We start from the raw sequence: 26596 nt of genomic DNA, 5'->3' as shown, positions 1-26596 counted from the left end.
CTTTAACCCAATTAGTGTCCAGAGGCATCGCGGCAAGCGCAGTCGCAGGCGCTGCTTTGAGCTGTGGCTCACAAAAATCGGAGCAAGACGTATCTCCGACGTCGTCTTTTTTCGGCTTATCTTCCCGCAGTAGCGACGTTCCTAGGCAGAGGTCACCGTCGCACCCCTTGCAGCCTCCGCCACTCTTCTTTGCAGCGATGCCGTTGGTGACTGATCTCCTATAGCGATTTGTTATAGAGAGAAGGAAGAGATTGTAGAGTGACAAAGGAAGTGACGAGATTGAATTGGGGAATTGATTAGGGTTTTTAATTGAATTGATTGAATTAACTATATATAATACCTAATGTTTGCATAGACAAATTTCATCCCTGAACTTTGAATTTAAACTTTTAAATGCCTGGTTCTATGTAATTTCCTCTTTTTAATATACCATATGGGTCTTGTAAAAATGAGTTAATAAAATTATAATTATTTTATTTTGATTAATTGTATGATCCAACCCATTTAATTTAAATCTATTTTGTATTAAACTTTTTATTTATTATATTTTACCTTTCTCACAAATTCTATATTATTACTTATAAAACTAGGAATACTTATATTACAATAAAAATAAAATAATTGTTCTGTCATTTTTTTAAAAAATATTTTGTTAGACGGATCCCTGTATCCGTATCCTAAATTCGGATCCTTTTTAAAGATATCCTCGTATCTTAATTTTTAAAATAAGAAGAATTCGACTCCTAGATATGTACCAGTATCCGACACCAACACTCGAGTCCGAGCAACATAGGGTGAATATATGTATTAGATTAGATACGTACATTGTAAAGCCAATAAAAGGCTTGTGGATACCATTTTGAAACAAGTCAATTCAAGAAATAAAAATAGAATGTTCTCTTGAAATTATGATCTCCTCTCTTAAAGTTGTTACATCTCCAAGTTCCCTACATATATATCTTCCATTCTTGCTAAGATTGATCTTCATTTTCTAACTAATGGTTATTAAAATGCAGATCTCTTGGAATGGCAATTCCTGAAGTGAAATATTTTACAGAAGCCTCTGTTGCAGCCTCGAAAATGCTTCACAGAATAGACCGGATTCCAGTAATTGATGGAGAAGAGACAAAAGGACTTGTTCTTGAAAAAATAAGAGGAGAGCTTGAATTTGAGCACGTCCAATTCACATATCCTTCTCGACCCGATACTTTCGTGCTCAAAGATTTCGATCTTAAGATTGAAGCAGGAAAAACTGTGGCTCTTGTTGGTGCAAGTGGGAGTGGAAAATCTACTGCAATTGCATTGGTGCAACGGTTTTATGATGCAAATAGTGGAACAGTGCGCATTGATGGTGTAAATGTAAAGGCATTACAGTTGAAATGGTTAAGACAACAAATGGGACTCGTAAGTCAAGAACATGCATTGTTTGGGACATCAGTGAAACAAAATATCATGTTTGGGAAATTTGAGGCCACCATGAATGAAGTTGTTGGTGCAGCAATGGCAGCAAATGCCCATAATTTCATTAGGCAGCTTCCAGAAGGGTACGAGACTAAGGTAAGTCGACAAATCTTGGTCTATTAACCTGTTCATAATTGCTTCTTTTGCTAATGAACTGAACATTAGTGATGAGACTGCACTAGGCTGCTGCAGTGGAAAAGCTCTATTCCAATGAATAGAGCGGCGAAGCTCCGAATGAGACCTAAACTGAGGACCACTCTCTCTGAAAATTGAAACTGTTAAGAGATTTACTGCATTTTCTTGACTAGAAATTTACGAGATAGAGTTTTGACAAACATGTATGGTTTTTAATAGGTTGGCGAACGAGGAGCACTTCTATCAGGTGGACAAAAGCAACGGATTGCAATTGCCAGAGCCATCATTAGAAATCCTGTCATTCTTCTCCTTGATGAAGCAACAAGTGCACTGGACTCTGAATCAGAAACACTCGTCCAGAATGCACTGGATCAAGCCTCCATGGGAAGAACAACTCTGGTACTTGTTTCTGTCTAGTATATGAACCTCAAACACCACCTTCTGAAAATTGTAACACATTTTAGTCTAATGACAATCACCTCAAGGTCTTGAAATTAGTCTATTTGTCAATATGAGAATGAAGTCCATAAACTAAAATTTCTAGTGAATTTAAAAGCTTGAAGGGCTTAATTTTGTGACTCTAAATGTGAACTTATCACACTGCGCTGTTGCTAAATTTGACCAGGTTATTGCGCATAAACTGTCAACAATAAAAAATGCAGATCTGATTGCAGTTGTAAGTTGTGGCAACATAGTGGAAACTGGTACACACAATGATCTCATTGAAAGAAATGGCCACTATGCGAAACTGGCAAAGCTTCAAAGGCAATTCAGTTCTATGGATCAAGAGCAAAATGCAGAAGCACAAGTCTCATCAGCAGCAGGAAGCAGCGCAGGAAGAAAAAGCACAGCGAAATCGAGCCCTGCTGTCTCCCGTTCAACTTTACCAATTGCCAATGATCCACAACCTGTATCCTACCCTTCACCATCTTTTTCCAGGCTTCTATCCTTGAACTTGCCCGAATGGAAACAAGGTCTTATTGGTAGCCTTTTGGCTATTGCTTTTGGTGCGATACAACCTGTTTACGCACTAACAATAGGTAGCATGATTTCAGCTTTCTTCGCACCAAGTCATGAAGAAATGCAAGCCCGAATTGAAAAATACGCTCTCATTTTCAGTGCACTTTGTTTTATCTCCATTGCTGTAAATATATGCCAACATTACAACTTTGCATACATGGGCGAGTGCCTGACAAGAAGAATCAGACTGAAGATGCTTGAGAAAATCTTGACCTTTGAAACAGCTTGGTTTGATGAAGAACAAAACTCAAGTGCAGCCTCGTGCTCAAAACTGAGTAACGAAGCATCAATGGTTAAGTCACTTGTTGCTGATAGAGTTTCTCTTTTAATTCAGACAGCATCTGCCGTGATTATTTCAATGATAATGGGGCTAGTCATCGCCTGGAAACTTGCACTTGTCATGATAGCTGTCCAACCACTCACAATACTCTGTTTTTACACCCGAAAAGTTCTGATTTCCACCATGACTAGTAATTTTATCAAGAAACAGAATCAAAGCACTCAAATTGCTGCTGAGGCTGTGTACAACCACAGGATAGTGACTTCATTTGGGAGCATGGGAAACGCCCTTCAAATTTTCGATGAAGCTCAGGATGAGCCTAGAAAGGAGGCAAGAAAGAAATCTTGGCTTGCAGGAATTGGCATAGGGTCAGCTCAAGGTCTAACTTTCATGTGTTGGGCTTTGGATTTTTGGTATGGAGGAAAATTGGTCAACAATAGAGAAATATCAGCCGGAGATCTTTTTAAGACTTTCTTCATTTTGGTGAGCACTGGAAAAGTTATTGCTGATGCGGGGAGCATGACGTCTGATCTAGCCAAAGGATCAGCAGCAATTGCTTCTATATTCGCCATCATGGACAGAAAATCATCAATCCCAGGTTCTTATACTGTAAGTACAAGTAAAATCTTTTACCTTCTTTGATACATAACTGCCGTCTTTGGTTTAGTTCTGAGATCAATTTGTGTTGTGATTAGGCCGGGGATGGTGGAATAAAATTGGAAAAAATAACTGGCGGTATACAGATGAAAAGGGTCGATTTTGCATATCCCGGCAGGCCTGAAATGCTGGTTCTCCGCGATTTCTGCTTAGAAGCAAAAGAAGGCACAAGCATTGGGCTTGTTGGAAAAAGTGGGTGTGGAAAATCAACAGTAATTGCCTTGATTCAGAGATTCTATGACGTTGATTGTGGTTCAGTGAAAGTTGACGGTGTGGACATAAGATTACTGGATATAAACTGGTACCGAAAACACACTGCACTCGTTAGCCAAGAACCAGTGATATACTCGGGCAGCATTCGTGAAAATATAATGTTCGGAAAGTTAGATGCCTCAGAAACCGAGGTTCTAGATGCTGCAAGAGCCGCCAATGCTCATGAATTTATCTCGTAAGTTCAAAACTTAACTCCATTAACATGGACTTTAACTCCATTAACATGGACCCATGAAAGAACTTTACTCCCACTACATTGAACTAAATATAATTTTGACTTGTTCTTGATCAGGTCACTGAAAAACGGATACGACACAGAATGTGGAGAGAGAGGAGTGCAGTTATCAGGAGGTCAGAAACAGCGAATTGCAATTGCTCGAGCAATAATTCGAAACCCGAACATCCTATTACTAGATGAAGCAACCAGTGCACTTGATGTTCAATCAGAACAACTTGTGCAGGAAGCGTTGGACAATATCATGGTGGGCAGAACAACAGTTGTGGTTGCACACAGGCTTAACACTGTTAAGAATTTAGATTCCATTGCTGTTGTTATGGATGGGAAGGTGATCATTTTGCAAATGCAACTTCCAACTCCTTCGTAGTGATGTGGCTCTTGCCCTCGAAGTAACGCTATAACAACCTATTTGTTCGTCTAACATATTCCATATGCTTTGCGTCTGGACCAGTTCCACAATTCAGGCCAGTTATTAGGGCCCATTTTTTCAATGAAAACCTAGCCGGCTTGTCTCTGAAACAAAACCATAACTCATCCTCCTTGTCACACTTAACTAGCCTATTCAGCAACTGGTGTATAAGTTGACCAGAGAACTTAATGCGTCTCATTCCAACAAATTGCCCAAAGCAGGAAGCTTCGAACGTCTTCTTATGTTCATTTTCCAGGCTACCAAGGATTAAATCAATTGAAGCTAATGAGATGACTTGTGTGGCCTTTGCTTCAAATCGATCACCTTTCTCAATTACAAATTCCATTCTGATCGAAATATAAATTCGCAATTATTTGTACCTTCAATAAAGATTTAAGTACAAGAATCCCCAAATCAAGAAAATGTCCCATGAAAATGACCCATGTTGATTCTACTTCATTACAACAGAGTAGGTCGAATTCAAGGGGCCGATTCTCCCTGAAATTGACCACAACCCTATTGATTATACGACAGAGGTTGCACGAACTCCGAAATATGAAAATTTTTTAAACAATGCAAAATCATAACTAAATATTACTCAAGTCACTGGAATCAACGATTGCAGAGAAAACTAAGCAACACTTGGAAAAAGATTACCTCAATTTTCCAGGTGCAGGGAGAAAGAGCTCAAAAGCAAGCAAATTCTCGGTTTTATGCAACTATTTATTGGACGTAAATGATGAATATCAGACGCGTGGATACACAAAATGACGGTGTAAGTGTGTGAAGTGGTAACGCCGACACGTCATCATTTTAATACTAAATAATAATTGAAAATTCCGAATGTTAAATTCAATTTAAATAACGTCATTGTTGAAAGGAAAATGCTAAAGTGTCCGAATTTTAGTGATTGAATAGGTGATCGATTCTCACATGGAGCGTGGATCCCGCATGAATAAAATAATGCTCGATCCTCCAGGTGTGAGTATTCGATCATCCCGCACGTCAACAATTATATTTGTATAGCATAATCCTTATTGAGAATCATATTTCTCCTTGGATAATTAGCGCAAAACTTTTCTAACCTTTGTCTATTAAGTTTAGATTTATAAAAAATTAATTTTTTAGAAGGTTTGAAATTGTGGAAGACATAAATGAAAGTTTGGAATCACATCTACAGCTTCTTCTTTTTTTCTTTTCTTTTTTTTTAATTTTGAGCCTGTTTAACACCTCAACTAGCGGACTTGGACGTTAGGGAGGTCTTTCACATGAAAAAGGTCATCTAGAGTATTTTTCATTAATCAAAAAGAATATAAGGTATTTCACAATAAAAGTAAAAAGATTTAAGGGTTTTGTGCCAGTTATCCTTTTTCTTTTGTAAAGCCCCTACTCGTCTACCATTTAAAGAAGGAAAAAGATTTCGGTATAATAAATTTTTAGATAATGTGTGATTAAAAAGTAGAAAAAATTTGTGTTTATATACAAAATATTTTATTGTGAAAGTGTGTAGTCAAAAATGAATTTGAAAAAAAAAAAAGTTTTGAAATAATAATTGACAAACAAAAGCTAAATTCTTATCTTGTCACTTTCTATTTTTTTTTTTTTTTTTTTTTTTTTTTTTAGAGAGAAGTCTGATGCATTTGAGAATTTTAAGAGCTTCAAGGTCATCATAGAAAATCAAAGTGGATACAAGATTAAAGCTTTATGCTCGAATCATGGTGGGGAATACATTGGCAAAATTTAAAAAAAAACTTTATGAAGAACATGGAAAACATCATTCTTTGATTGTTCTTATGTCACCTCAACAAAATAGCATAGCAGATAGAAAACAACTGTCATGGAAATGGCAAGAAGCATATTAGAGACCAAACAATTGTCAAAGGAATTTTGGGTTGAAGCTGTACAATGTGCTGTGAATTTACTTAATCAATGCCAACTAAAAATATAAAACATATGACTCCACAAGAATCATAGAGTGGATTCAAGTAAAGTGTGTTACAAGTTTTTGGAAGCATTGCTTGTTCTCATGTTCTAAGAGAAAAGAGGAGCAAATTAGATGACAAGAGTGAGAAATACATCTTTACTGGCCATGATTTAAGATCGAAAGGTTACAAACTCTACAATCCGAAGAATGAGAAGGTGATCATTAGTAGATATATCGAAATTGATGAAGATGGCATCTAGGATTGGAACAATCAACAAGGTGAAATTTTAATTTCTTTCCTTTTGATGATATTGAAGAAAAAATTGGAGAGGTTCCACCTCAACCAACACCACCAAAGACTCTATCATCAAGTCATGGTCATGATACACCTTCATCATCCTCAAGTGATGGGCCTCAAAGATATAGGAGTCTTCAAGAGATTTATGATAATACCTAGGAAAAACTCAACATCTGAAGAATTAACTCTCTTTTGTCTTTGTCGATTACGCAATTATAAGCTTTGATGATGCCATTCAAAATGAGAAATGGAAGAAAGTCATGGATAAAGAAATCAAAGCCATTGAAAAGAATGATACTTGGGAGTTAGCCTCACTTCCTGATAGTCAAAAGCCTATTAGAGTTAAGTGGTTTTCCAAAGAAAAGAAGAATGCAAGTAGTGATAGTTGAACAATACAAAGCAAGATTAGTAGCTAAATGCTAAAGGAAAAAAACATGGTGTTGATTATGATTAATTGTTTGCATCTATCGCTCGTTTTTAAACAATTAGATTGATTATCACCATGACAGCATAAAATAGATGGAAGATTCACCAAATGGATGTAAAATTAGCCTTCTTAAATGAATTTCTACAAGAGAAATTAATTACCTTGAGAAACGGCACGAAGACAAAGTGTTGAAGTTGAAAAGAGCTTTGTATGGTTTAAAACAAGCACCAAGGGCATGAAATTCAAGACTCGACAAATTTCTTTCAAGGAAACAGATTCATTAAATGTCCTTATAAACATGCTCTCTCTATTGAAAGGTCAATTCTAATGGTAATATCTTAATTGTGGATGATCTAATTTTTGCAGGCAACAATTTAAATTATTCAATGAATTCAAGAGAACTATGGCCAAATAAATTGAAATGTCTAATATTGGGCTATACTACATTGGCATTGAAGTAAAGCAATAAGAAGATGGAATTTTCATTTCTCAAGAAGCATATGCTAAAAAAATTCTTGAAAAGTTCAAAATAGATTATTGCAAGCCAGTTAGCATCCCCTTTGATTGTGAAATAAAATTATCGAGATTTGATGATGGTGAGAAAGTTGATTCGACTCTTTACAAGAGCTTGTTGGAAATTTAGGGATACTTGACATGTACAAGATCTGGTATTTTGTTTCATGCTAGTTTCGTTAGTCGATACATGGAGAATCCGACCATAATACATTTGAAAGCCATAAAGAGAGTTTTACGATACATCAAATGTATTATTCACTATGGTTTATTTTATTTATATTCCAATAATTTCAAGCTTGTAAGATATAGTGACAGTAATTGGGCAGAAGATATACAAGTGGTGATGTATTTTTCATAGGAGATACGACTTTTACATGGTCTTCAAAGAAACAACCTATTGTTACACTCTCAAGTTATGAAGTAGAGTATGTTGCAATTGCATCTTGCATTTGTTACGCGATTTGACTTCGCATTTTGTTAAAGAAAGTTCATTTGCAACAAGGTGATCCAACAAAATTTTTTGTTAATAACAAGTCAGCATCTTCGTTGGCTAAAAATCTTGTTTTTCATAATCGAAGTAAGCATATCATGAAGTATTACTTTTTTTGAGACTCTGTTGACAAACAATACACGAAGTTAAAGTTTGTGAAGTCTCAAGGTCAGATTGTTGACATTTTCATCAAGCTATTGAAGATTGATGCATTTGTGAAGTTTCAAAGTTTGCTCGGAGTTACCATACATCAAGTTTAAGGGCAGGTGTTGAAATGTATACTTGATTTTTAAATTAAGTTCATTCATGCATGTTGAGATACGTTGTACTAGTTGATTCATGTATTTTGATATATTCTTGAATCATTTTAGGAGGACAAATGTAGTAACGGTGAATACTATGATGCTCAGACTCTTCAAAAATGGAGAAGTGTCCATGTCGATACAACATGACACGGATACTGACACGAGATATGGATAGGATCCTTGGTTTTGCACTTGGACACGGCAGCAAAAGGGAAAAATCGGCGAAAGACGGGGAGTTGGGGAAGGCTGAGGTATTGTAGAAAGAAGCAGTTGAAGGAAAAAGAAGAAGAAGAAGACGAGCAGTTGTAGAAAGAAAAATGATGGGAGGAGCTTAGGAAAACGATTGATATCTGCCCTAATCTAGTGTGGGTTTTGGACCAATTTTTTAATGTGGGTCATCGACCCAATTTTTAATAGGGAAGAGTTCACATCTCAGGTGTTAAGTTTACCTCAAATCAAAAATCAGATAGATACTTTTAAAATTCAAAAACTAGGTTTATATTTAATTAATTAAAATATTTATTAAATGAAGATAATAAAGTCATACTTACACGATTAATGGTCAAATATTCATAATTATAGGTCACAAATTTATTTATTAGTCACATATCGTCAAATTAATTGATCACAAAATTATTTCGTGGTCACAAATCAAAATTTTGTAAATCACATATTATTTCGAGGTCACAGTTCATTCAAATTACAAGTCACATTGTATCTATGAGTCACATATGTCACAGTTTATCGTTCACAAATTATTTTTTAGTCACAGACATCTAATTGTCGGTCACATATGCCTATTGTCGGTCACAGATGCCCCCACTCGTCACCGCCACCGCAACAATCACTACCGACATCATCATCAACAACACAACAATGGTTCGACACCACTGCCTCCAAAACCACCATCACCTCACCAACACAAGCATCGCAACCCCTTGCCACCACCATCATGGGCACCACTGTGCCGATAACACCACCACACCATCGCGCCCACACACACCACCACCGCACCACCCACAACACACTACACCAGTACCATTTCCTCTATCTCTATTTACACCACCCCCACCAAAGAATCCACAAGCCTACCACCACCACTTAAAAAACACAATAAAACACGCCGAAAAATCACACCAACACGGCAACACCACACCACAAACACCACCGCACATAACACCACAACACCGCCACCACCATACCATATCTGAATCCGTCGTGAAGCGAAGCCATTCACAGAGCTTTCATCACAAAACAACACCTCTTTAACCCAATTAGTGTCCAGAGGCATCGCGGCAAGCGCAGTCGCAGGCGCTGCTTTGAGCTGTGGCTCACAAAAATCGGAGCAAGACGTATCTCCGACGTCGTCTTTTTTCGGCTTATCTTCCCGCAGTAGCGACGTTCCTAGGCAGAGGTCACCGTCGCACCCCTTGCAGCCTCCGCCACTCTTCTTTGCAGCGATGCCGTTGGTGACTGATCTCCTATAGCGATTTGTTATAGAGAGAAGGAAGAGATTGTAGAGTGACAAAGGAAGTGACGAGATTGAATTGGGGAATTGATTAGGGTTTTTAATTGAATTGATTGAATTAACTATATATAATACCTAATGTTTGCATAGACAAATTTCATCCCTGAACTTTGAATTTAAACTTTTAAATGCCTGGTTCTATGTAATTTCCTCTTTTTAATATACCATATGGGTCTTGTAAAAATGAGTTAATAAAATTATAATTATTTTATTTTGATTAATTGTATGATCCAACCCATTTAATTTAAATCTATTTTGTATTAAACTTTTTATTTATTATATTTTACCTTTCTCACAAATTCTATATTATTACTTATAAAACTAGGAATACTTATATTACAATAAAAATAAAATAATTGTTCTGTCATTTTTTTTAAAAATATTTTGTTAGACGGATCCCTGTATCCGTATCCTAAATTCGGATCCTTTTTAAAGATATCCTCGTATCTTAATTTTTAAAATAAGAAGAATTCGACTCCTAGATATGTACCAGTATCCGACACCAACACTCGAGTCCGAGCAACATAGGGTGAATATATGTATTAGATTAGATACGTACATTGTAAAGCCATCTCACAAATTCTATATTATTACTTATAAAACTAGGAATACTTATATTACAATAAAAATAAAATAATTGTTCTGTCATTTTTTTAAAAAATATTTTGTTAGACGGATCCCTGTATCCGTATCCTAAATTCGGATCCTTTTTAAAGATATCCTCGTATCTTAATTTTTAAAATAAGAAGAATTCGACTCCTAGATATGTACCAGTATCCGACACCAACACCCGAGTCCGAGCAACATAGGGTGAATATATGTATTAGATTAGATACGTACATTGTAAAGCCTATAAAAGGCTTGTGGATACCATTTTGAAACAAGTCAATTCAAGAAATAAAAATAGAATGTTCTCTTGAAATTATGATCTCCTCTCTTAAAGTTGTTACATCTCCAAGTTCCCTACATATATATCTTCCATTCTTGCTAAGATTGATCTTCATTTTCTAACTAATGGTTATTAAAATGCAGATCTCTTGGAATGGCAATTCCTGAAGTGAAATATTTTACAGAAGCCTCTGTTGCAGCCTCGAAAATGCTTCACAGAATAGACCGGATTCCAGTAATTGATGGAGAAGAGACAAAAGGACTTGTTCTTGAAAAAATAAGAGGAGAGCTTGAATTTGAGCACGTCCAATTCACATATCCTTCTCGACCCGATACTTTCGTGCTCAAAGATTTCGATCTTAAGATTGAAGCAGGAAAAACTGTGGCTCTTGTTGGTGCAAGTGGGAGTGGAAAATCTACTGCAATTGCATTGGTGCAACGGTTTTATGATGCAAATAGTGGAACAGTGCGCATTGATGGTGTAAATGTAAAGGCATTACAGTTGAAATGGTTAAGACAACAAATGGGACTCGTAAGTCAAGAACATGCATTGTTTGGGACATCAGTGAAACAAAATATCATGTTTGGGAAATTTGAGGCCACCATGAATGAAGTTGTTGGTGCAGCAATGGCAGCAAATGCCCATAATTTCATTAGGCAGCTTCCAGAAGGGTACGAGACTAAGGTAAGTCGACAAATCTTGGTCTATTAACCTGTTCATAATTGCTTCTTTTGCTAATGAACTGAACATTAGTGATGAGACTGCACTAGGCTGCTGCAGTGGAAAAGCTCTATTCCAATGAATAGAGCGGCGAAGCTCCGAATGAGACCTAAACTGAGGACCACTCTCTCTGAAAATTGAAACTGTTAAGAGATTTACTGCATTTTCTTGACTAGAAATTTACGAGATAGAGTTTTGACAAACATGTATGGTTTTTAATAGGTTGGCGAACGAGGAGCACTTCTATCAGGTGGACAAAAGCAACGGATTGCAATTGCCAGAGCCATCATTAGAAATCCTGTCATTCTTCTCCTTGATGAAGCTACAAGTGCACTGGACTCTGAATCAGAAACACTCGTCCAGAATGCACTGGATCAAGCCTCCATGGGAAGAACAACTCTGGTACTTGTTTCTGTCTAGTATATGAACCTCAAACACCACCTTCTGAAAATTGTAACACATTTTAGTCTAATGACAATCACCTCAAGGTCTTGAAATTAGTCTATTTGTCAATATGAGAATGAAGTCCATAAACTAAAATTTCTAGTGAATTTAAAAGCTTGAAGGGCTTAATTTTGTGACTCTAAATGTGAACTTATCACACTGCGCTGTTGCTAAATTTGACCAGGTTATTGCGCATAAACTGTCAACAATAAAAAATGCAGATCTGATTGCAGTTGTAAGTTGTGGCAACATAGTGGAAACTGGTACACACAATGATCTCATTGAAAGAAATGGCCACTATGCGAAACTGGCAAAGCTTCAAAGGCAATTCAGTTCTATGGATCAAGAGCAAAATGCAGAAGCACAAGTCTCATCAGCAGCAGGAAGCAGCGCAGGAAGAAAAAGCACAGCGAAATCGAGCCCTGCTGTCTCCCGTTCAACTTTACCAATTGCCAATGATCCACAACCTGTATCCTACCCTTCACCATCTTTTTCCAGGCTTCTATCCTTGAACTTGCCCGAATGGAAACAAGGTCTTATTGGTAGCCTTTTGGCTATTGCTTTTGGTGCGATACAACCTGTTTACGCACTAACAATAGGTAGCATGATTTCAGCTTTCTTCGCACCAAGTCATGAAGAAATGCAAGCCCGAATTGAAAAATACGCTCTCATTTTCAGTGCACTTTGTTTTATCTCCATTGCTGTAAATATATGCCAACATTACAACTTTGCATACATGGGCGAGTGCCTGACAAGAAGAATCAGACTGAAGATGCTTGAGAAAATCTTGACCTTTGAAACAGCTTGGTTTGATGAAGAACAAAACTCAAGTGCAGCCTCGTGCTCAAAACTGAGTAACGAAGCATCAATGGTTAAGTCACTTGTTGCTGATAGAGTTTCTCTTTTAATTCAGACAGCATCTGCCGTGATTATTTCAATGATAATGGGGCTAGTCATCGCCTGGAAACTTGCACTTGTCATGATAGCTGTCCAACCACTCACAATACTCTGTTTTTACACCCGAAAAGTTCTGATTTCCACCATGACTAGTAATTTTATCAAGAAACAGAATCAAAGCACTCAAATTGCTGCTGAGGCTGTGTACAACCACAGGATAGTGACTTCATTTGGGAGCATGGGAAACGCCCTTCAAATTTTCGATGAAGCTCAGGATGAGCCTAGAAAGGAGGCAAGAAAGAAATCTTGGCTTGCAGGAATTGGCATAGGGTCAGCTCAAGGTCTAACTTTCATGTGTTGGGCTTTGGATTTTTGGTATGGAGGAAAATTGGTCAACAATAGAGAAATATCAGCCGGAGATCTTTTTAAGACTTTCTTCATTTTGGTGAGCACTGGAAAAGTTATTGCTGATGCGGGGAGCATGACGTCTGATCTAGCCAAAGGATCAGCAGCAATTGCTTCTATATTCGCCATCATGGACAGAAAATCATCAATCCCAGGTTCTTATACTGTAAGTACAAGTAAAATCTTTTACCTTCTTTGATACATAACTGCCGTCTTTGGTTTAGTTCTGAGATCAATTTGTGTTGTGATTAGGCCGGGGATGGTGGAATAAAATTGGAAAAAATAACTGGCGGTATACAGATGAAAAGGGTCGATTTTGCATATCCCGGCAGGCCTGAAATGCTGGTTCTCCGCGATTTCTGCTTAGAAGCAAAAGAAGGCACAAGCATTGGGCTTGTTGGAAAAAGTGGGTGTGGAAAATCAACAGTAATTGCCTTGATTCAGAGATTCTATGACGTTGATTGTGGTTCAGTGAAAGTTGACGGTGTGGACATAAGATTACTGGATATAAACTGGTACCGAAAACACACTGCACTCGTTAGCCAAGAACCAGTGATATACTCGGGCAGCATTCGTGAAAATATAATGTTCGGAAAGTTAGATGCCTCAGAAACCGAGGTTCTAGATGCTGCAAGAGCCGCCAATGCTCATGAATTTATCTCGTAAGTTCAAAACTTAACTCCATTAACATGGACTTTAACTCCATTAACATGGACCCATGAAAGAACTTTACTCCCACTACATTGAACTAAATATAATTTTGACTTGTTCTTGATCAGGTCACTGAAAAACGGATACGACACAGAATGTGGAGAGAGAGGAGTGCAGTTATCAGGAGGTCAGAAACAGCGAATTGCAATTGCTCGAGCAATAATTCGAAACCCGAACATCCTATTACTAGATGAAGCAACCAGTGCACTTGATGTTCAATCAGAACAACTTGTGCAGGAAGCGTTGGACAATATCATGGTGGGCAGAACAACAGTTGTGGTTGCACACAGGCTTAACACTGTTAAGAATTTAGATTCCATTGCTGTTGTTATGGATGGGAAGGTGATTGAATGTGGAAATTATAGCCAGCTGAAGAACAAGAGAGGTGTCTTCTTCAATCTTGCCAAGTTTCAATAGTTAAAACTAATGTACTACTACTACTTGTATAATCAGTATGCTGGATTAAATAGTTAACAATGGTATTTGGTACACTTATTTAGATCATTAAATTGGTGTATTTGTTAGTGATTTGAACGAATTATAGCTCAATTATGTATTAATTATATTTGTTAGGTTAAACTCGAGGCAAATAAGTGGAATTGGAAGAAAGAAACAAAAAAGGGCAAAGGCGAAAGAAATCCAATAGGGATGGCAATGAGGCGGGTTCGGGGTAGGACGGGGAACCCCATCGGGCATTTTCCTGCACCGTTACCCATTTAAGGTGGGGCAGGGTGGGGCCTTTACCTATTTATGTACCCTTTTTTTAAATTTTTTGATTATTCATTTTATTGCCCCCATTCATTAAAGTGAGACAATAAAATAGTTATTAAAATTTTTAATTAATTTATTTATTTTTAAAGTTAAATTATTCGAATATATTTGGTAAACTAAGATTTTTATTGTTTATCATATTTCTTAGATAATTTTAGTTGTTATCTTCTATTAGATACTCGCCTCGAGGCGGAATTTTTCGTCCTGAATACCCAATTAAGCGGGTAATCCCCACCCTGTTCGGGGTAAGGCTTGTGGGTATCGGGTTTGGCGAGTTTTTTGCCATCCCTAAAATCCTAAGTTCGGGGATTAAAGTGTAAATACTTAATAGTTTATATTTTATGATTGAAGATCATATACGATCAACTGGATGTAATTGGAGGTCAAAGGAGTGAAATATAGTTAAAGTGTTCTCATAAATCTATTTTCAGACGAAAAAGTTAAGCTCCGGATTTTTAACCTCAACTTGAGACCATTTTTGGCTAACAAACATTTGAACTGGAGAGATTGTATTGACTGTAGCTCTTTGAGTTATCTTTCTGATCACTTTGAATCATCTCAATTGTATATGAAGAGAGAAAGTTAAAACAAAAATACCAAAGGCTGCTCAAGGATGATGCGACGAAAACAGGAGCACACCGACTGTTTTGGTGTGCGCATAAGATATCAATTTTATGACCCCAAGAGTAAGTCTATACCTGTGCGTGTGCCTGGGCTAAATTTTCTGTGGATGGGCCAATTTCCTTTATTGATTCAAACTCTTACTGGTAATAACTTTAGGACGATTTCTTGATCTAAATTTGACCTTCATAAATACAAAACTTGGGAGAAACTTGGAAAAATTCTTTCGTGCCTCTTTATATACAATAATAGCATCAAATTCATCAAAAATAAGATGTCAGTTCATAACTTTTGAGAGAGAATATCAAGCCCTAACAAAAATCAAAGGCCAATTGCATCAAGAAATTGAAGAATTCAACTTTGTGCTTGAAGATTAACATCTTTTGTATTCTTTCATGATTCGGGCTATATTTTTCCACTATTTAATTTATTTAAAATCATTCTAGGCTAGATCCGTTCATATATTGGATGGAGATGAACCTATTGTTTATTGAAGGCTAGTAGTTTAGTTTAATTCTTAAGTTTCTTGATTAATTTTGCATTACCGTTGCATAATTTAATTGATTGGCTACCGATTAATTGCTGTGTATAGCATTATGTCTGCCAAACCTACATGAGTTGCCCTTGCCAATAAGTTTGCCTCTCATTCCCATTCTTGCATCGGCCACTTGAAGCCCAAACTTCAATCTCTCACTCAAAGCTCTTGCACTTGTGCTGCATTTATTGATGATGCTAAACAATCGTTGATGTTGATGACCTCATCTCTTATGTTAGTGGATTAAACTCATATTTTACTCCTTTTGTCACCTCTGAAGAGTTGGTGATGGAGAAAGTTCCAAAGATAAAGGAAGGAAAATGGCGGGAAATATCTGTTATTACTTCTATTCTTTTCACATGTCATCAGCACATACATGCACACACACACACACACACACACACACACACGAGGACTCACCCAGCTAAAACTATACCATAAAGAATGTACAATGACTTAATTACCCCTAAGCTAACACGACTCAACACTCCCTCTCAAGATGGAAAATGTATATTCAATATTCCCATCTTGCTTAATAATGATTTGAACTTTGCTCCTCCTATGGGTTTAGTTAGCAGATCTGCCAATTGATTTTGTGATGCCGTATGCAACATCTTCACTTCTCCTGCTTCCACTTTGTCCCTTACAAGGTGGCAATCGATTTCTATATGCTTCGTTCTTTTATGGAATACCGGATTGCTTGACTATTGCAGAAAAGTAATGCAGCCCTAGTGTGTATGACACTTAAGTCACATAGTATATTCTTCAACCAGCTCAATTCACAAGCTGCAATTGCCATGAACCTGTATTCTGCTTTAGCTGAGGATCTTGAGACTGTGTATTGCTTCTTAGATTTCCAAGACACCATTGAATCTCCCAGAAATATGCAATAGCCTGTAACGGACCTTCTTGAGTCTAAACATGAGGCCTAATCTGCATCGCAAAATCTTTTAAGGTGTAAATCAGATTTGCTACTAAAGAATAATCCTTGTCCAGGTGTTCCCTTCAAATATCTCAAAAAATGGTGAGCTGCTTCCAAATGAGGCTGTTTTAGAGACTCAAGAAATTGGCTAAGAACTTGTGTTGCATAAGACAAATCGGGCCTTATTATTGTCAAGTACAATATCCTTCCCCCCAATCTTCGATGCATGCTAGCGTCTATAATAACTTTCCCTTCATCTTTGCTTAACTTCAGGTTATGCGGTGAAGGACTCCTTGCTGGTTTGGCACCTAAATAACCAGCATCCTCCAATACTTTCTTTGGTAAACGGATGTTCCTTTTGAAGTTCTTGCTATTTCAAGTCCTAAGAAGTATTTTAAAGCTCCCAAGTCCTTTAGTTTGAATTGATCATTCAGCTCCTCTTTGAACTGCTAGATATAAGTTGAATTGTTTCCACCTATGATAATGTCATCCACGTAGATAAGAAGTATCGTGAATGAGTAGCCATGTTGTTTACTAAACAAAGTATAATTGGATTTTGACTGCCGAAAACCCTGTGACATAATATAGGCTGTCAACTTGGTATTCCATTTCCTTGATGCTTGTTTGAGTCCATAAATGGACTTGCTTAGCTTGTTTGGAAGTTTTTGTTTCACTGTTTTGAAAAGGTAATCTATGTTGTTTAGCCATGGGACAAAAGGAACAATGCAACTTTTCATCAACGGTAATGATAGGGACAACTTTATGTAAAAGGGACAGTTTAGAAACAAGAACATGTCCTAATTGACAATGCTAAACGTCAATATTTGTGTTGACCTCATTAATGTTCATTGGGGTACAAACAACTGGATTCTCTTTATTACATATCAAAGATGAAACAGAGTTATTATGTGGGAATTGGTGAGAGTTTTGGGAAGATTCTTCATTGCATTGATACTCGGGTTGCTGAAGATGATATGGTCCATCTTCAAACTTGCCCACCCCAATCGTCATTCATGTCAAAAGATCCTGAACAAAGCAATAATTGTGAGCAAATTTCAAGAAACAGTTGCGCTCACTGATCAATTTGCTAACAGATATCAAGTTAAACTTGAAACATGGCACGAATAAGACATTTGTTAAAACCAGATTAGCAGATAACTTTATTGTCCCAGTGTGTGTAACAGAAGCTATACTATCATCGGGAAGTTTTACTGATCCATCAATTGGGTTAGTCACAGTAGTCAAGTGTTTAAGGGAACAAACCATAATTTTGGAGGCTCCTGTGTCTATAATCCATTTATCTGCAAGTGTAGGAGCACTGGGACATGTACCATTACCTGAAAAAGCAAATGCATTAGGCATTGAAGAGGAGGAGGACATCACATCCTGAGGTTGTTGGCTACATGCAGAGATCTGTCCCTGCAGCTACGGTGCCAACACACCTAGAATTTTCTAACATTGATCTGGTGTAATGGTGAGTTTTGAGAGAGAATTCACCACTTCTGAATTATCAACTCGAGATACTTGATTGACAGCACTTGCAACTAGAGCTTTTCTTTTATCAAGTCTGTAACCAGGAGGTTAACCAACAAGTTTGTAACTTTTTCCTTTGAGATGACCAAGCATACCGCATTGACTACATATTGGCCTTACCACTTTTTGTGACTGAGAATGTACACTGGATCTTTGATTTCCAATGGAATTGGGAATTAGTTTACCAGAACAGGCTACTACATCAAATTGCTGCTGTTTCTTAGCAACAATTTCTTTTTGCCTTTCATCTTGCAAGATTAAAGCAAACACTTTGTTGAGTGAAGGTAATGGATCCATCAACAATATTTGGCTCCTCATACCGGAGAAGTGGTCATCTAAACCCATAAGAAACTGCATAATCTGATCTTCTGACTTATAACTTGCACCATACACTTCACATGTTTCTAGCGATTCACATGACATCATCAAATGATCTAGTCTATAATTTTCCAGCTCTTTTCATTGTCCTTTGAATCGATTAAAATAAGAGTTGACTGAGCTGTTTCCTCGAGTAATTGAAGCAATTTGTTGCTTAAGTTCATAAATTCGAGGCCCATTACTTTGGCTCTAGTGATCCTTGAGTTCGATCCAGATTTGTCTTGCAGAGTCTTTGTGCATCACACTGGGGTATAACTCCTTCGGAATGGATTTTATAATCCAAGAAGAAACCACATGATTACATCACCTCCAAGCACCATAAAGAGGATCATCCAAAGGAGGTTTGACTATCTTTCCGTCAATGAATCCCTCCTTATTTTTCACACTAAGTGCCATAACAATAGCTCGACTCTACATTGCGTAATTGTCTTCGGTAAGCATGAGAGAGATGAGTTGCATCCCTGTGTTGTCTCCATAACGGAGATATTATGGGATGCTCGGATCCGTAACCAATTGATTGACAATGGAAACTGTATCTCCAGTCATCACTTCCACAGCAGGCGAATCAATTGATGAATTAGTTTGATTTTCCTGGTCTTGAATCTCAATTTGAGCACTGGATTACTCGCCATTGCAGGGTAAAATTCAGAGCTCTAATACCATGAAGAGTTGGTGATGGAGAAATTTCTAGAGATGAAGGAAGGAAAATGGTGGGAAATATCTGTTATTACTTCTATTCTCTTCAAACGTCATCAGTACATACATACACATATATATACACTAGGACTCACCCAGCTAGAACTATACCAGAAATAATGTACAATGACTTAATTACCTCTAAGATAACACAACTCAACAACTCTCTCTCTCTCTCTCTCTCTCTAACCTCTAATAGCATGACTTAATTACCTCTAATAGCATGACTTAATTATATTTGTGTGAAAAAGCAAATGCATTAGGCATTGAAGAGGAGGAGGACATCACATCCTGAGGTTGTTGGCTACATGCAGAGATCTGTCCCTGCAGCTACGGTGCCAACACACCTAGAATTTTCTAACATTGATCTGGTGTAATGGTGAGTTTTGAGAGAGAATTCACCACTTCTGAATTATCAACTCGAGATACTTGATTGACAGCACTTGCAACTAGAGCTTTTCTTTTATCAAGTCTGTAACCAGGAGGTTAACCAACAAGTTTGTAACTTTTTCCTTTGAGATGACCAAGCATACCGCATTGACTACATATTGGCCTTACCACTTTTTGTGACTGAGAATGTACACTGGATCTTTGATTTCCAATGGAATTGGGAATTAGTTTACCAGAACAGGCTACTACATCAAATTGCTGCTGTTTCTTAGCAACAATTTCTTTTTGCCTTTCATCTTGCAAGATTAAAGCAAACACTTTGTTGAGTGAAGGTAATGGATCCATCAACAATATTTGGCTCCTCATACCGGAGAAGTGGTCATCTAAACCCATAAGAAACTGCATAATCTGATCTTCTGACTTATAACTTGCACCATACACTTCACATGTTTCTAGCGATTCACATGACATCATCAAATGATCTAGTCTATAATTTTCCAGCTCTTTTCATTGTCCTTTGAATCGATTAAAATAAGAGTTGACTGAGCTGTTTCCTCGAGTAATTGAAGCAATTTGTTGCTTAAGTTCATAAATTCGAGGCCCATTACCTTGGCTCTAGTGATCCTTGAGTTCGATCCAGATTTGTCTTGCAGAGTCTTTGTGCATCACACTGGGGTATAACTCCTTCGGAATGGATTTTATAATCCAAGAAGAAACCACATGATTACATCACCTCCAAGCACCATAAAGAGGATCATCCAAAGGAGGTTTGACTATCTTTCCGTCAATGAATCCCTCCTTATTTTTCACACTAAGTGCCATAACAATAGCTCGACTCTACATTGCGTAATTGTCTTCGGTAAGCATGAGAGAGATGAGTTGCATCCCTGTGTTGTCTCCATAACGGAGATATTATGGGATGCTCGGATCCGTAACCAATTGATTGACAATGGAAACTGTATCTCCAGTCATCACTTCCACAGCAGGCGAATCAATTGATGAATTAGTTTGATTTTCCTGGTCTTGAATCTCAATTTGAGCACTGGATTACTCGCCATTGCAGGGTAAAATTCAGAGCTCTAATACCATGAAGAGTTGGTGATGGAGAAATTTCTAGAGATGAAGGAAGGAAAATGGTGGGAAATATCTGTTATTACTTCTATTCTCTTCAAACGTCATCAGTACATACATACACATATATATACACTAGGACTCACCCAGCTAGAACTATACCAGAAATAATGTACAATGACTTAATTACCTCTAAGATAACACAACTCAACAACTCTCTCTCTCTCTCTCTCTCTCTAACCTCTAATAGCATGACTTAATTACCTCTAATAGCATGACTTAATTATATTTGTGGCATGGATGCGAGCTTGTGTAGGTACACCAATTAATTATTGTAAGTATTATTAAAGTGCAAAATATACGTAGTTTTATTAAGGATACCTAAGAGGTTATCTATTCAGAATTCTAGATAATATATTGATAAAATTCAAGTAAAAAGTGTACACTATAACAAAAATGCCTTTTTGCAAAATGTAAAAGGCAACATTCACTTCTTGTCATTGTGTCAATAATTGAGATTTTGCAACATTTTTTAAGGGAATATTTTTAATATCGCTTTTTTGCAATGTTTATTTAGTGTTACAAATTTTTTATTATTATTAGCAATGTTTATCAAACGTAAAATTCACTCAACGTTTATCAAGCGCTGAGAAAAGGTTTATTTTTTGCAATGTTTATCAAATGTTGCAAAAAGAGAAACCTTTCGCAATGCAAAATGTGATACCTTTTAAAAATTCTCTTATATTTCCTAACTATAATAGCTTTATATTTCTCTTTCCTTATTTCTCCATGCAACGTCCCATACTTTCTTCCTCCATTCTCTATGAAACAGTCCATATTGTGCAAGATATCTCCTTTTTTCTTCTCTCTTCTATTTCTTTTTTCCACAACTTTGTGTATATGTTGTGTAATTTTGCCAAAGCTTTTCGGTGTTCACCAACCTAAAAGTTTTGACCCTCTATTTATTATTATTATTTTTTTTTTGTAGTGTTTGAAATTTTTGGATAATTCGATCTTTGTAAATTTAAGGATGTATCTTTCACTTTACTAAACACCTTGACTTTTATGATCTTTTCATGGTTAATATATTTTAATTTCTTTTGTACTCGGGTGTTTGATTCACTTGGATTTTTTGACAGATTGAACCATCAGAAAAATTGGATCCTGAAGTTGAAGACATTCTCGCAAACATTGCCGAGGACTTTGTTGAATCTGTAAGTTGGAACGTTTAGAAAGGTTTCTACATAAAATTGGTGGCTAGATTTTATTTTATTTATTTATTTTTTTGTAAACTACTCTTTTTTCTCAGTTATATGCAATTGTCATTTATATTTGGTATTAAATTTTCTTCATCAAGCAAAGGGGGCTGCCAGTATCATTGAGAGCTCTCATAAGAGTATTATCCAAAAGCTTGGTGTTGCAAGTGTGGCAATAAGCGCCTCCATGCCTAAGTAGTACCAAAACTTTATTCCTAATTTTGTTTCATTTTTAAGCTCCTTTTTATTTAGGTGGTGGTGTATCACATTCTAATGTTGAAGTGTATGGATTCAAGAATTTGTAGTGAAATTATCAATTTTTATACAATTCCAAAATTTGTTCAGGAAGAGTCATTTTTAATTTTGTCACTCAATTTACATAAATTCCTGTAAAAAAACTACGGTAACGATAAAAAAAATGTTGCAAAAAAGTTAGCAACAACCCTAAAAAAACGTCGTAAAAAGGTTATTAACAATATTTAGAAAACGTTGCAAAAATATTTTTAGTAACATTCAAAAAATGTTGCAAAAAGGTTATTAGCAATATTCAACAATTGCTGTAAAATAGTTATTAGCAACATTTGAAAAACATTGCAAAAGGTTATTAGCAACATTCAAAAAAAATTTGTGAAAGGATTTTTTTCGCAACATTTGTTGCGAAAGGGTTTTTTGCAACGCTAAAAAATGTTGTCGTATCCTTCTACAAAATGTTTTTCGCAACATGCGATTGAACGTTGTAAAATGTCTTCAGCAATGTTTTTTGAACATTGTAAAAGGCTGTTTTTGTTATTGTGGTAGTATGCATGTCGATTTGAATTTTCAAACTTAACTCCAATCTCTAAAGTATCTGTTGTATACATAGTGAATTGTAAAAAAACATTATAAGATGGTTGTGTAAATTAATTTCTTCTCTCTTTTTCCCTTTTTCGATGGGGCAAATTGACAGTAAGAAATTCTATTTTCCTATCGAGTTCGTGTTCGTATTTATGGAAAAAAATAATAAAAAAAAGTTGGGTTTTTTTTTTTTTTTAGCTAATTTCTTCTATCATTATATAAAATTAGTTAATTCTTTTGAAAATATTAGCACGAATGAAATTATTAAAATTTTGTATAAACCACAAAGATGAAATGATTCATGACTTGCATTCATGTCATGTCCCCTTACACGATACTTTGATTATGTCATATCCAACCATGCACCAAAATTTGAGGTAATTTTCGCACAATTTTATACCAAATCTTGTACCAAACTAAAAATTATCTCCAACGTTTACATCAAAATTTATTTTTTACATTATTTAAATTTATTATTATTATTATTATTATTATTATTATTAATCATAATAAGAATTATAATAATAAGAATTTATTGTATTAAAAATATATAATACAAATGACACAAATACCCTTCATCAATTAATTTGGCAAATAAAAGAAAATGGTAAATTTGACTGGTGCAAGCTTTGGTACCACATTGTAGAGGTTTTGTACCAAACTTTGGTGTATTTTGGTGATTTGGTGCATCCATTGAAGATGCCCTTAGTGAACTATAAATTGTATGTAAATAATATATCTTAAAAAAAAATTATATTATATTTAAGATAAGTAATAACTTGAATGTTATTGGACAAGATAACACTTTTTATCATATTATTCTCTTCTCAAGTCCCAGTTTGACCTCAATTTTCTAAAGATTAACATATTTTTATTTACACATTTTTCAAATAAAATAATTTCACACAAATCCAAAAAATTTATTTACTTTTTAATTACACATTCTTCAAAATGTCACTATTACAAAACTTATTTTTTACACAAAATGGACCTCAAACGTAGCCTTAGTGTTGGTCATCTTCCGCATTAGTTAGAAATGTTGACTCGATGAAATCCAAAGAGGATGCATTGAAGTTAAAAATTCATAGGGAATATATATTTTTATCTATTTTGTTGTATTCTTTGATACGAATTCAATGACACATTTATTATATTGGATTAAATGAAAATATACACGATTTAATGAATAAAAAGAAATTAAATCGGGTAGAAATTTGAATCCCACAAAGTGTAATCATCAACCCTTTTTCCTAAGGCGTTACTTTTGGATCGAAATGTATACCAACTCTCTGGAGTGTGGACTAGTTTCATTATTGAATGAGATGCGAGCAAATTGGTTTTCACTATTCAATATCGACTGTAACCAAGTTGCTTGATAACATGGATCCAATTTTTTCATACAAATACTTATATATAGATAGATACATTATACATGCTAATTTCTGTAAATAATTTTAATGCCTGCTTGACAGTCATTAATTTATTTTATGATTTGCTACAAGGTCATTTTCAACTACACATTCATACAATAAAATATTTTATACGTATATCAAAAACTTTTTCCTACTTTTTTCTAACATTCTCCAAAAATTCACAATTCAAAACTTTTTTTCTACATTATTATTATTATTATTATTATTAATCATAATAAGAATTATAATAATAAGAATTTATTGTATTAAAAATATATAATACAAATGACACAAATACCCTTCATCAATTAATTTGGCAAATAAAAGAAAATGGTAAATTTGACTGGTGCAAGCTTTGGTACCACATTGTAGAGGTTTTGTACCAAACTTTGGTGTATTTTGGTGATTTGGTGCATCCATTGAAGATGCCCTTAGTGAACTATAAATTGTATGTAAATAATATATCTTAAAAAAAAATTATATTATATTTAAGATAAGTAATAACTTGAATGTTATTGGACAAGATAACACTTTTTATCATATTATTCTCTTCTCAAGTCCCAGTTTGACCTCAATTTTCTAAAGATTAACATATTTTTATTTACACATTTTTCAAATAAAATAATTTCACACAAATCCAAAAAATTTATTTACTTTTTAATTACACATTCTTCAAAATGTCACTATTACAAAACTTATTTTTTACACAAAATGGACCTCAAACGTAGCCTTAGTGTTGGTCATCTTCCGCATTAGTTAGAAATGTTGACTCGATGAAATCCAAAGAGGATGCATTGAAGTTAAAAATTCATAGGGAATATATATTTTTATCTATTTTGTTGTATTCTTTGATACGAATTCAATGACACATTTATTATATTGGATTAAATGAAAATATACACGATTTAATGAATAAAAAGAAATTAAATCGGGTAGAAATTTGAATCCCACAAAGTGTAATCATCAACCCTTTTTCCTAAGGCGTTACTTTTGGATCGAAATGTATACCAACTCTCTGGAGTGTGGACTAGTTTCATTATTGAATGAGATGCGAGCAAATTGGTTTTCACTATTCAATATCGACTGTAACCAAGTTGCTTGATAACATGGATCCAATTTTTTCATACAAATACTTATATATAGATAGATACATTATACATGCTAATTTCTGTAAATAATTTTAATGCCTGTTTGACAGTCATTAATTTATTTTATGATTTGCTACAAGGTCATTTTCAACCATACATTCATACAATAAAATATTTTATACGTATATCAAAAACTTTTTCCTACTTCTTTTTTCTAACATTCTTCTAAAATTCACAATTCAAAACTTTTTTTCTACAATAATGATTGTCAAACAAGCTCTTAATGATACAAATATTAGTCAAACCTACTTGACTAATGAAGAAACTTATGTTGCTATCATAAGTTTCAAAATTCCACAATTGTCATCAAACTAATTTTCGTTTCATAAATGCTGTAAAAAAAAAAAAAAAAAAAGGACTCAAAAGATATACCAACAACAATGGTAGCCATCGTCATTGGATCTTCTTCACCAACCCCATGCACTATCACCACTCGCCACCACACGAGTACCCTAACACAAAAACGCAAAGCACCAGTTTTGACACGCTCATCATTGCCTTTGGTGAACCCAACCACTACCATTGAGACCGCCCACCGCGCAGCAACACGTCCTCCTCCTTCAACTCCATTGAAGATCTGAAATCATATTTATACTCACCTAAACTTAATTTTACGGTTTTTATTTTACTTTTGTATTTGGGTGGCATTGATGGTGGTTTTGAAATGTGGCGGCTATGGTTGTTTCATGTTTGTGCTAAGATTTAGGAGCGATTGATAATTTTGCTGTTGGTGATAGTGGGTAGTGATCATGGTAGTGGTGATAACAGCAATACATCATCATGTCACACAGTTATGGTGGTTGTGGTAATAGTATGGTTATGATGGTCTAGCTTTTTTAAATAAGAGGCATGCTACACTTACAGAAAGGAAGGTCACGGAATTTTTTTCGAACAACTCACAGTGAGCATGTGTGGATGATATTTTTGGCACTTTTTTATCATACATGGGGCCCACACATGTGTCTGTTTTGGGCAAAATTCTGTACAAATGGAAATTTCTTT

At 35.6% G+C, this 26596-nt stretch overlaps 2 protein-coding genes across 3 annotated transcripts in view; one reads left to right on the top strand and one right to left on the bottom strand.

The window, feature by feature from the left end:
* LOC111399412 (putative ABC transporter B family member 8) overlaps positions 1–14606 on the top strand; it is a 35503-nt gene extending 20897 nt beyond the window's left edge. For both annotated transcript variants that reach the window (XM_023026711.1, XM_023026710.1), the window contains 6 exons: positions 1017–1557; positions 1816–1995; positions 2222–3505; positions 3592–4001; positions 4119–4392; positions 14370–14606. In XM_023026711.1, coding sequence (XP_022882479.1) covers positions 1017–1557; positions 1816–1995; positions 2222–3505; positions 3592–4001; positions 4119–4392; positions 14370–14444 — 2764 coding nt within the window. In that variant the 3' untranslated portion in view covers positions 14445–14606. The remainder of the gene's footprint in view (positions 1–1016; positions 1558–1815; positions 1996–2221; positions 3506–3591; positions 4002–4118; positions 4393–14369) is intronic.
* On the bottom strand, positions 4399–5198 carry LOC111399413. The gene is made up of 2 exons (XM_023026712.1): positions 5131–5198; positions 4399–4971 (listed from the first exon to the last, which is right to left on the bottom strand). The coding sequence occupies exon 2, from the start codon at positions 4817–4819 to the stop codon at positions 4460–4462; it is 360 nt and encodes a 119-aa protein (XP_022882480.1). The 5' UTR covers positions 4820–4971; positions 5131–5198; the 3' UTR covers positions 4399–4459.
* Positions 14607–26596: the final 11990 nt, after the last annotated feature.

This window comes from Olea europaea, chromosome 9 (genome assembly GCF_002742605.1).
Source record: "Olea europaea var. sylvestris chromosome 9, O_europaea_v1, whole genome shotgun sequence".
In the NCBI taxonomy this organism is placed as follows: domain Eukaryota; kingdom Viridiplantae; phylum Streptophyta; class Magnoliopsida; order Lamiales; family Oleaceae; genus Olea; species Olea europaea.
The sequence above is the reverse complement of the archived record's forward strand: the minus strand, read 5'-3'. Positions and strand labels throughout refer to the sequence as shown.

Excerpts from the sequence above, each read along its gene's own strand:
- LOC111399413 (XM_023026712.1), bottom strand. The coding sequence starts at position 4,819 with ATGGAATTTGTAATTGAGAAAGGTGATCGATTTGAAGCAAAGGCCACA.